At 30.2% G+C, this 11,065-nt stretch overlaps 2 protein-coding genes across 2 annotated transcripts; both read right to left on the bottom strand.

Moving 5' to 3' along the window:
* Window positions 1-3,584: 3,584 nt before the first annotated feature.
* LOC145745928 (uncharacterized) lies at window positions 3,585-5,541 on the bottom strand. Its single transcript, XM_082564109.1, has 5 exons — window positions 5,286-5,541; window positions 4,517-5,198; window positions 4,211-4,367; window positions 3,992-4,067; window positions 3,585-3,930 (listed from the first exon to the last, which is right to left on the bottom strand). Exons 1-5 carry the CDS (start codon window positions 5,365-5,367, stop codon window positions 3,770-3,772), a joined length of 1,158 nt encoding a protein of 385 aa, XP_082420235.1. The 5' UTR covers window positions 5,368-5,541; the 3' UTR covers window positions 3,585-3,769.
* Window positions 5,542-5,725: 184 nt separating this feature from the next.
* Window positions 5,726-10,368, bottom strand: LOC145745362 (uncharacterized). Its single transcript, XM_082563414.1, has 6 exons — window positions 9,997-10,368; window positions 9,633-9,878; window positions 9,374-9,494; window positions 9,167-9,307; window positions 7,589-7,777; window positions 5,726-7,296 (listed from the first exon to the last, which is right to left on the bottom strand). The coding sequence occupies exons 1-6, from the start codon at window positions 10,186-10,188 to the stop codon at window positions 7,229-7,231; spliced, it is 957 nt and encodes a 318-aa protein (XP_082419540.1). The 5' UTR covers window positions 10,189-10,368; the 3' UTR covers window positions 5,726-7,228.
* Window positions 10,369-11,065: the final 697 nt, after the last annotated feature.

The following is an 11,065-nucleotide window of genomic DNA, read 5'->3' as shown; positions in this document are numbered from 1 at the left end:
TATATTTAAACGTCTAAAAACGTCTAAAATCGTCGAAAAAACTGTTTAAATTGGAGAAAAAACTGTTTAAACATCGTACTAGTTCGTTAAATAATTACTTATCGGTGATTAATATATGACAGGTTGTCATTTGCCGTACCTCAGGGGACATAGGAAAAAACGAGCAACTTCAAAATTCATCCGAAATTTCTTCACAAATTGCATTCATCAAGAAACTAGCAAGGTACTTATATAAAAAATTTACCAAAACAACTTTGTTATTTTATAAATGATAATTAAAGCCTATTTGCTACGAAAATTGTATTTATGCCTATGTTTTCAGAATCTAGATTATGCTGTTCAGTTCATAATAGACGACAGCAGTTGGTTTGAAATAAATAACAAACAAAATTGCGGGTATGATTTCAACAATGTTAAGTATAATTACCATTTCTTAACATAGACATAGATAATTTTTAAAATTACCATTTCTTAACATAGACATAATAGGGTTGTACAAAGTTTGTAAGCACCGACTTTGCCCCAACAAAAATGTTAAATTATTTAATTTACAGGCATAACGATAACAATGACAATGCTGGCTGTTTGATAAAAAACTTAGAGAAATATTTACGAAAAGAGTCTAGGTTTTTAAAACCCGCAAGCAAGTGCATAAAGAAATATTCAAAACTAGAACAAAAAAGTAATTAAATTTAAAATTAAAATAAGTATTACTAGTTACCATTTTAAATACGTCGTTTCAAAACGTTTATACAAATCATCGCTTGAGCTGTATATTCATTAACACATGTGCCTTAACCAACTAGTAAACAGTTTCACCACTTTTGCAGAAAGAAAAAAGAGACAATCTTTTGACGAATTTTCTGACGATAATTCTTTCAACTTCGGTCCGGAATCTCTTTCGGACTTAAGCTTTAATGGTGTAGATTTTAGCTCGTTTGGTGAATTCGGTAGTATACCTGACTTTGACATAGATACAGAATTACCCGTAATTGATCTGACGGGACTACAAGAGAACAATGAAAATCTTTTGGACGAAGTGTTTGAAAACCTGTTTGAATTTGTGGGCTGCATTGATATGGAAGGAGGCCAAAATGACAACATTAACATTTCGGCGCTGTCGATTTTTATCGAACAAGAAACTCAATTCGGGTAAGCTTAAACACAAAAAATGAAAATAGAATAAAATGTAAACGTTATAAACAAATTTACGTTATAGTCTACTAAAAGCACGAACTGTGTTACAACAAGGCGGGGTTAGGGTTTAAGAAGGAGCGTCGTATATTATTTTATTTGATTTCTATAAATTTAATCTTATTTTAGATGCGATTTGTGCGCGGGCGGGTGTGTTGACGACATCACTGATATAGAAGGCTACAACTCCGATATTTCCCCGCAATGGCCTTGTTTAATGCTTGAACAAACCAGTCTTCTATCACCATTAAGGCCAATATTAGATACTTGCGTGCCCAGCATATTTCCAGGTAAAGTTTATAATGTTGCTTACAGGCTTTTTTTAGTCAACATCTAAGCAAGCACAACTATGTCAAAACCCTATTTAAATTAGAAATCAGGCATTTCTTTTTTCACGCTGTTTATCGACGTTTTTATTTTAAATTTTGTGATAGAAACGGTATGGGGCAGTTGGCAGCAATGGAGCGAGTGTGTCCAAAAAGGAATTTTATCCCAGCAGAAACGGAAACGAGTTTGCCATTCACCAGATGACAATGTGCTCACCGATCTACTCGATATTTGGTGTGTTGGTTTTAGCGAAGAAACGCGGTTTTGTTTTGCAACGGCAGCGCTGCCATGCCGGCCATGTGGCGAATGGGGCAGGTGGGGTCAATGTGACTTCAACTGCATAAAAACTCAGCAAAAATCATGTCCATTTAGCTCCCGCTGTAAATTTCCCAAGACTTCACAAAGCGAACCCTGCCCCGCTTCTGAATGTGGGGTATCATGGGACAATTGGGAATCGTGGGGTGCCTGTTTTCAGCACTCGTGCAGAAAAACTAGGTACAGAAGTTGCTCTAAAGGGAGGTTTATAGAACATACAAGAACTTGCGAGTATAAAATTGGCGGAAAAGCAAGTGAAAGTAAAACGTGTCAATGCAGTAAGTAATTAATTAATAATTTACACAACCATATATTAAAAAAAGTTAACATAAACTTCATATGTTATAATTTTACCTTTGTTTGTAAAATTTAACAAAGTTATTATTTTACAGATGAAGTACCCGATTTTTTTTCTTATTTCAACTTTGGAGATGTTGAAAAATAAATATACTTTTAAAGTAATTACTAATAAGTCCAAACCAATTTAAACAACGGATAATATTTGGACAGAATTTTAAAAGTCCAAATTATATTCGACAAACATTGTCTACATTAAAACAGCAACAACAACTAAATTATTTAACGTCTAAATCAAATACCTCAAGTATTTAAATTTGAAGCTGACAACGTATTTTGCCAACTTCAAGATATATATTTATTACCCAAATGACTTTTTTAAAACGACTTACTCAATTTGTCAGGTTCAAAGTTTAAATGTTTAACCGTGAACCAGCTTTTGTACCCTTTAGGTATACGTTGACTTTTCATTTTAAGTATACGTTTACGATATTTGTAATATTTATGCATGTTGTTCTTCGTACAATTCACTTATACGTTCATGGTCGTTTGTTTACATATTGCTTTTAACTAAATTAAATAAACAACTAACACAAGAAAATAAAAAGCACTAACCTTTTGTAAGTTTGACTTTTTATCTAATTTTTATCAGTTGAAATTCCTTTATTTGTATATCCATTCGAGCTTTGATGATATAAACAACATTATAATATTTGGTATTGCCTTTAATGTTATATAGAATGGCATCTACAGGTTAATAAATAGCCCTTTTATTAACTTACAATATATTTTTTGCACAAATAAACTTTTACAAACGGAGTTAAAACCAAAATTAACTGTAATTTGTCCTGTTTTAAACTATGAGTTTAATCAGCATTTCTAAAAAAATTAGTTTTCTTTCTATAAAAAGCGAGCATAGAACTGCATAAAAATGTGCCAATCCAATCAAATTGTATTTTCAGCTTAAGGCACACTGTTAAAAATTTTTCAGTATAATTTACTGAAAAAAACCGGCAGCAGTTTTGAAAACGCACCCGTATTTTTTATTACGGATTGAACGTGTAAATTTTACTCTCCCTGTAGTTAAACAATTTACAAATTGTTCGTATTTTGTTTTACGTTATAGTAAAGTAAATTTTACAGCTAAGTCTGTTAATAGTTTTACGAAACAAAACGGCAGCAGTTTTGAAAATCGTCCTGTAATTTTATTACACGATACAACCAGTAACTTTTACACAAGATTGCAGGGTAAAATTATTACATGTACGCACGCAAAGTTAAAATAACATTTCGTTAACGAAAGAACAAACTTAAAAAACATGATGTTATTAAAACACAGTAAAAATGCTCATTAATAATTTTCAGTAAAAAATTATTAATGAGATTAATATATTTAATGACTAAAAAGAACATACTTTAATTGCAAATTTTTGACTTTATAACAAGGGTAATATTTAGTTATGAGGTATTTTTAATATAATAAATTGGACACAATTTTTGGCAGCATTCAAAATATCCGGTACTTTTTTTGGCAATAATTTTTCTTTGGGATTTTACCATTTACACAAATAAACTATCAATTTTTTAACCAATCAAAAACAAACTTTTTTGAACAATTGTTGACCTTGAAATTAGATTAAAACTCCAGCGTTAAGGCAATTTCTTTTGGATAGGCCAAGTTGAAAACAAAGTAACTTGCATAAAGGTAGGTGATTGCAATGTCAAAGGAATTACATTTCGCAACTATATTCTTCTTTATGCATACAAAAAATGCCTTTCCACTCCCCACAGATTCACCTACAAAAAATTTTTTTTTAAATAAGTAAAATGTTTTAAAGTAAAGATATTCTTTATTTACCTGATATAAGAAGTACTGGGCTGTTAGGTATTTTTGATTGGTGTAGGGTCAAAATGTCAGCCATGTCTGCCGTATCCTTTAAAAGTAAATTTTGAAAATACATTTATAATATAGAAAGGGCATTTACCTTTAAAGTTATAAGCACATTACTTCTAAAAGTTAATAAATTTAACTAGTAGTTAAGGAATTTAAATTAAAAATTGGTATAAAATAACTTACAGAAAAAATTCTGTATAGAAACATTACATTTTCCCCGAAATACTGAGTGACCATTTCTAATGAACCAATGGATTTTGGAGTTTTTGTTCCCAAGAACATACAGTCTGATTTTATTTCTTGTTTAAGATTGTAATTGACAGCCTTTGCTTTCAAAGCTCTAAATAACGTGAAGTACTATTTATATGTTTATTTAAAATTGAAAATACTTAAATATAAATGTCGGAAAAAAATTACCGATATATTTTTATTCCTCGTGCCATGAACTTCTCACTTAACTCAGTAAATGAGCTCGTTGTTTAAGTTCACTTCTGATAGTGATCAGACATCATGTTTATGTCAAACAGAAATGGCCAACTCTTTTTAATTTCTTCAATTAAACTCTTGTTTTGGTTTATCAAGCTTCTTAGTAGAGGGTATGATTCCATCATCCATTTTTTTACCGCTGCATAATCTGGCTTTCCTTTTTTAAATTCATCAACAAGCTGTTGCTGAATACCTTTGAGCTCGTCTTCGTTTAAAATCCTGGGGTCCCAGTTTTGACAACCATACGATGAATATTTAGTAGTTGAATTTGGTCTTTTATTTGGCACAATATATTTTTTTGTTCGACGAATAGAATTTTCTACTCTAAAAACCAATTGCCTTTTTAAGGAAGCATGACCAGAACCAACTCGAACACCATCAATTGTATCTTCAAAAGAATTAGGATATTTCTTTACTATTTCCATGGCAATATAATCTAAGCTTGATGTTTTAGGTTTTTTTGTCATTTCTAGTATCGAATCCACCAAAATCCTTATTATTTCTAGCCTATTTGTTGGTGTGGGTTTTATTCCATTAATACAACTTTCCACAAGGGTTTCGGGAAACTTCTCCCATGGCACAGAAAAATTAATTACCCACTCATCAGCTGAAACACTTGAGTCAGATTCCACAAGCTCAGTGGAACTACCACTACTTGAAGTGTTACTATTTTTTCCGATTAACTCTAAATTTAAAGTTTTAACCCAAATTAAAATTAGTTTTAAAATTAAAATAGCCAAATAAATTATTTAGTTATTTTATAACAACTGACCTTTTTTAAGAGCTGAAATAAACCTTCTTCGTTCAAATAAATTAAGAATTGGTTGCAAATCTTTTCCACAAACAAGAAGCATGTCTTGCTTAGCCTCAACTCCAGATTCTTTTAAGAACCTAGTTACATTGATCTTTTTTCGTCACTAAGTTCAGATAGGAATGAAGCGAGAAAAATGTCAAACTCATTTTTATACTTATTACTACTTAATTCCATTTCAGCTCTCTACAAAAAACAGTATTAGTATATAGAAGTATCTTATGGTTCATTAGATTTATTAAAAAAGGAAATTTCGTTTAAACTACCCATGTTAACTCTTTGATCATTAACATCACTTGTATATAAATAAGAACTATGGTCATTATTATCATGGTGATAGCAACTTATGTGCGAGGAAAATAATGAAACAATGTTATACTCTCGATCACATTAAGTAAACGGACATATTATTTTACAGCCCTTTCGAACATGTGCCTTTAAATGTTTAACCAATTCTTTAAAAATGAGAAATTCTTTTCCAAAAGTTTTAACACAACAACAATAGATGTCCATTATAACGTAAATAGGTAATATATCTAAATTAAATGATATATTTGAGGCTAGTTTAAATGTTAGTACATTTGCCCCAATGAGTTACAAAAAAAAACTATTAATTAAACCATAGCCCTATATTTCACATTAGTGTAACAAAGCAGTAAAAATTATAAACTGGTGGGTAGTTATTCACTTTAGTACCAGTTTAAAATTAATAACATACATAAACGGGCGCAGATGTAAACTTAAAAAAACATGCAGACGCTAGCAGCCTTAAGCTACCATAATTTAGATCCTAAATACCTAACAATATTGTCAAACTAAATACAAACTTTACTGTTCAAAACTTACTGTTCAAAAAATTGCCTTAGATATCTAAATTGCACTACATTCCACAAACCATAACAATAAGCATTTGTTTAATAAAGACCAATTCCACGCTGCTGAGATGCAAAATTCAAAATAATTTAATTGGCCAATAAATATCACGTGATTCTATTTTACGGACCGTTAAGTTAAATTTACTTTTAAAAATAATTAGTCGCAATACAGACTTCTTTGCTATTTTAACATAATAAAAATGGTAAGATTATTAATATTATCGTTAGGACAAGTAGCCAGTTGGTAAATTAACAGTGGTGCATATTATCATAACATACATTTGACCATAGAAAACTAACCTAACGGGGCTAGGTTAGCTTTCTATACTTTGACTAGCATAACATTGTATGAAATAAAAACATACGTCGTTTGTGTACGTGATTTTTTCATGTAAAAAAAAATTGATAAATAAAAAAATAATTACAACCTTTTGTACGTAAATTTTACTTTTTTACGATTTTCCATAAAACGGACTTGATAAGTAAAAAGTTTACAGCGTTTTTGGAAGTAGAGTTAACGTTTTTACCTGTCAATATTAAAACGTTGTGATATAGTAAAATCTTTACTCCGTTTTTAATGTTAATTTTACTAATTTAGCAGTAATTTACCTTGACAAAACCAACTGTAAAATAATTACTGCAATTTCGTAAGTAAATTTTACGAAAATTTTTAACAGTGAAGAATTTGCGTGCGATGCTCGGTTTTTAATTTTCGTGGTTATTTTTAAGGCAGTTATGTGAATTGTTTTGTTTGTGACAACACCATCAATCAGAAAATGTTTGGCAATGTTTTTAAAATATAATTTAAGCATAGACTACCAAGAAAATAAAAACAATTTTTTTTTCAACTAATAAAGAGCATTAAGTGAATAAAAATAGAAACGTGTTAACTTAACAGTTCTATATAGCCATAAAAGTAATTATAGTTTCGGAAAAACTGCAAAAGCAATGAGATTTGATGGGCTGTAAAAAATCAGACAAAAATTTCGTTGTAAAAAAATTGCACTGTTTTTAATTGTGTGGGCGCATTTACTTCTTTTTTCTTGATTTCAAAAGTTGCGTTTCAACCATGTGCAAATATTTCTTAATGTTAAGATCTAAAAAAAAAAAAAAAAAAAATGTTAACATAACAACGTACACACTTAAGTCAATATAAATAAATTCGATGGTTTGGTACAACTATAAACCTTTTTGCTTCATGATTTAGGTTTGATCCCCACTGCTTCTAGTCGTAGATTTTATATATAGTACAAAGTTTTTTTTGCGTCAAAAAATTGTCAAGAAATTTATTATCAAGAAAAATCATTTTAAATATTTATATCTGCCAAAGGCAACATGAAACTAAATACCCAAAGTAACTATATTTATGTTTAATTAAATACAGCCTACCCATTGGCTCGTGTGAGTAGTCCTTTGCGTTTTGAAGATAAAATCTCGAAAGTTCATATTCTCTTAGGTAATAACATGCCATTCCTGCACGCATATTAGCCTTAATGTGGTCGTCTCTAATATCGACAACGTGCAAACAATATTCTTTTATTCTCTTGTAGGGAACCCGCTCTTTGTGCATAAGGCAAACTACAAAAAAACATATATTTTGGTTATGAACAATTTTAAAGACTTTTTGTTAGCAAAATGGAAACAAATACGCATGTGCTTATACGATGATATTTCTTAACCTTAGAACAAAACACATAAAAAATTTTTTATAAATTTTAGTTTTAGTTATGCCTATAGGCATTTTTAATACGAATTCTTGTCATTTTACTGAAAACCATTCTGCCGAATGACCTTTTAACCAAAACTTATATGCCTGAAAACAGCTTTTGACCGAAAATAAGACATTTTCTATCAACCCTTTCTTACCCAAACTCTTCCTTAAAAAATGCCCTTAAATTTTTAAAAAAGGTTGACCAAAATTTTGTTAAAATGTCAATTTTGATTTTCGGGTAAATTTCCTTCCGGTTAAAAGGTTTATGGTATAATATGGGCAGATACCATCTTAAATAGTTACCATAATTTAGTCGCCTTTACGAGAATTTACTCAGCTGTTTTAGATAGTAAACAATGAAATAAAATATTAAAAACATTTTACAAACAAAAAATAAAATGTGAAAGACATTAATTAATTGATCACTCTTATTTTAAACAATATCTTCAGCACGCTTTATAATATGTTTACATATCAACCACTATAACAAACCTTCAATGAGAATTGCCATATAGTATTATTTAAACATATCCTATAACGGATATGTATTGTAATGAAAAACGTAACTAAGTCAAAACTATTTAGTCAACATGGGAGAATGCCATGCGCTTTTGTAACAGATCAAATCAAAAGTTGAAAAATTGATGATATGTTTTTTTACAAATATCGGATGACCAATATACGTGATTCAAGATATTATTTAACGCTGTCATTTTTCAATTTTTAAAAAGCGATATTAGTTATTCAAAATTATTTTTTTCATAAAGCTGTATTTGTTTATTTTAAAGTGTCATGCTTTTGGAGAGTTCGTTGTGTTTTTGCCAGCTGTTTTGAACCTATTTAAACTGTCAAAGGTATCAATATCAAACTGTATCCAAAACAAAGAATCAACTATTGTTACAATTGAAAATAAAATACAACAAACTTAAAAATAATAGGTTAACCTTTTGACTTTATATAGCGTTGTGGGTTTTCAATATAAAACGAATTACATTAACCGTTTGTAAGTAACCCTGAATAAAATCGTCAAAAGCAATACAAGGAACTAGAAATAATCCTCGCCTATTCAAGTTAATCCTATATTAGTCTAAAGGACCTCTTCAAAATAACTCTGTTCAAATACTTTCAATATAATTGCTATTCATAATTAAGCCTTAAGTAAAAGTCACCATGTCAAAATGTAAAAAAGACGGAAAATTAAACCGAATTTTTTTAACAATAAATTACTTTTAGTTTTGATGTAAGTGTAAATTAACCTGCTAAGTTAAGGTAACAGTCAATCTCCACCGCTTCTTTGATCTCTTTTAACTCATTTGGCATAACCCTTAACGGCATTTTGTCTTTGTCCATAGATTCAAATTCAGGATTCCAAGTTACTCCCTCGTCTGGGTCTAAACCTAAAAAAAAATATCAAAATTGTGTTAGTTTATATTTTTAAACTTCAGTTTGCCCTTTTTTGTTACCTTTTATATACAACAAGGCTTGGTGAAAGTATTTGGTTGCTAATCTGTAGTCTTTGGCTTGTAATTCCTCCATTCCTTTGTTTTTTACTTCCATTGCTATACTAACCTTGGCTTTCATATCCTAAACGTTAATATAAAAATACCGGTACCAATACATAGTTGTAGCACAAAAATTAACCAAGAAAAAAAATAACAGCACGACTCTAATAACCAACCAAAACAGAAAACATAAAATAACACAATTTATTTAAAGAAATACCTGTATAAAATTCACTTTTGGTTTTCTGACAACCGCTTTTGGGTCTTCGTATATTGCCCTGTTAGTAATCACCGCAGTTTTGCATCGAAATTCTCTTTTTACAACGTCGAACAAACCAACTTTGCCACTCACATTTTCGTCAAGGTCGCCCGAGGTCACCAAAAGGTCATCTTCCTCGTCTTCGAAGTCGTCTCTACGGCGTCTGACAGGTGTTGGTTTTTCAAAAATGGGCGCAAAGGTACTTATCTAAAAATAAATGACAGAAGTCAATATTATTAAATTAAAAATAGTAATTTTTTTTTTCAAAAACCTGATTTTATCAGAATTAATTGAAAAGTGTTAAAAAATCAAATATTTTTTTTACTTTGACGTTGTTTTCCCCTTCTGATTCACTTTCTCGGATCGAAGCTAGACTCTCAGGTCCGGGCCACTGCTGAGTAATACGGGAACTTGTGCTTGGGGTGGGACTCGAACTCGAGACCTCGCTGGGAGGGTTAATTCTTGTGACTGATTGTTCGTAAGTTTCTACACGTCTTGGAAAGCTTTTTGCTTCCATTTTTTTAATTTAGTTATTTTCAATAATAAACTGGACTATCTATTATTTTATTTAATACTTGTTAAAAAACTAGAAGTATTTCAACTCAAATATTTTTATGAGTAGCCCTAACAAATAGCCTCTATGACACTTTAATCTACCTTCTCCCTTGTCGAAGTGTTTTCTACTAGCTTCTTAACAAACAACATATCACAAATAACTGTATATTTACTCACACCTTAATTTGATTAGCCTGGTAATCTGAAACGAGATAATAACAGTAGAATAACGCGACGGCATCTGTCAACGTCTACGATTTCAATACGCACTATAACTATTGTTTTGTCACAGGAGCTCGATTGTTTAAGCTATTGTTCAACTAATTTTGATTTGAGATTTTAAAAGTGGTTACGTCAATTTAAAAGAAACGCCCTTGGTAAAAAAGTAAATTAAAAGTACGAGTTATGTTTGGTGTTGCGAATAAGTAAATAAATAGTTCTATTCAATTATCAACACATACAGTTATACAAAACCTAATATCAATTTTGTCATTACTAAAAAGACTTTAAAAACAAACAATTTTGTAAATATTTATGCGGTGTGAAAAAGACAGATTTAAAGCTTATACTTAAAGAATAGTACCGTTTAAAATGACTTACAACAAACATAAAAGCAATGGAGATCAAATCCCCACGACTTTTTACGAATATTATTTTTATCACGTAATTTAGTTGGGTTTAAACAAGATCGTGGCTTTAGGGACATTCATGTCCTGATATTATCAACAGCTTTTTTGAACAAATTAATACTTTTTAAATTAAGTTACTAAAAAAATGCGAATACAATTTTGTACAATTTTTTATTTTGTTTTGCATTAAAGCAATTAGAGTTATCGCCA

This window comes from Corella eumyota, chromosome 3 (genome assembly GCF_963082875.1).
Source record: "Corella eumyota chromosome 3, kaCorEumy4.1, whole genome shotgun sequence".
Classification (NCBI taxonomy): domain Eukaryota; kingdom Metazoa; phylum Chordata; class Ascidiacea; order Phlebobranchia; family Corellidae; genus Corella; species Corella eumyota.
This window is presented reverse-complemented; position numbering and strand designations above follow the sequence as displayed.

Bases quoted from the DNA above. Each gene is read 5' to 3' on its own strand.
- LOC145745928 (XM_082564109.1), bottom strand. From the start codon at position 5,367: ATGCTTCTTGTTTGTGGAAAAGATTTGCAACCAATTCTTAATTTATTT. The intron at 4,068-4,210 runs GTAAGTTATTTT...TTACTTTTAAAG, and splicing joins TTCTATACAGAATTTTTTCT to GATACGGCAGACATGGCTGA. The intron at 3,931-3,991 runs GTAAATAAAGAA...AATTTTTTGTAG, and splicing joins CCCAGTACTTCTTATATCAG to GTGAATCTGTGGGGAGTGGA.
- LOC145745362 (XM_082563414.1), bottom strand. From the start codon at position 10,188: ATGGAAGCAAAAAGCTTTCCAAGACGTGTAGAAACTTACGAACAATCA. The intron at 9,879-9,996 runs GTAAAAAAAATA...ATTTATTTTTAG, and splicing joins AAGGGGAAAACAACGTCAAA to ATAAGTACCTTTGCGCCCAT. The intron at 7,297-7,588 runs GTAGGCTGTATT...TTTTTTTTTTAG, and splicing joins CTACTCACACGAGCCAATGG to ATCTTAACATTAAGAAATAT.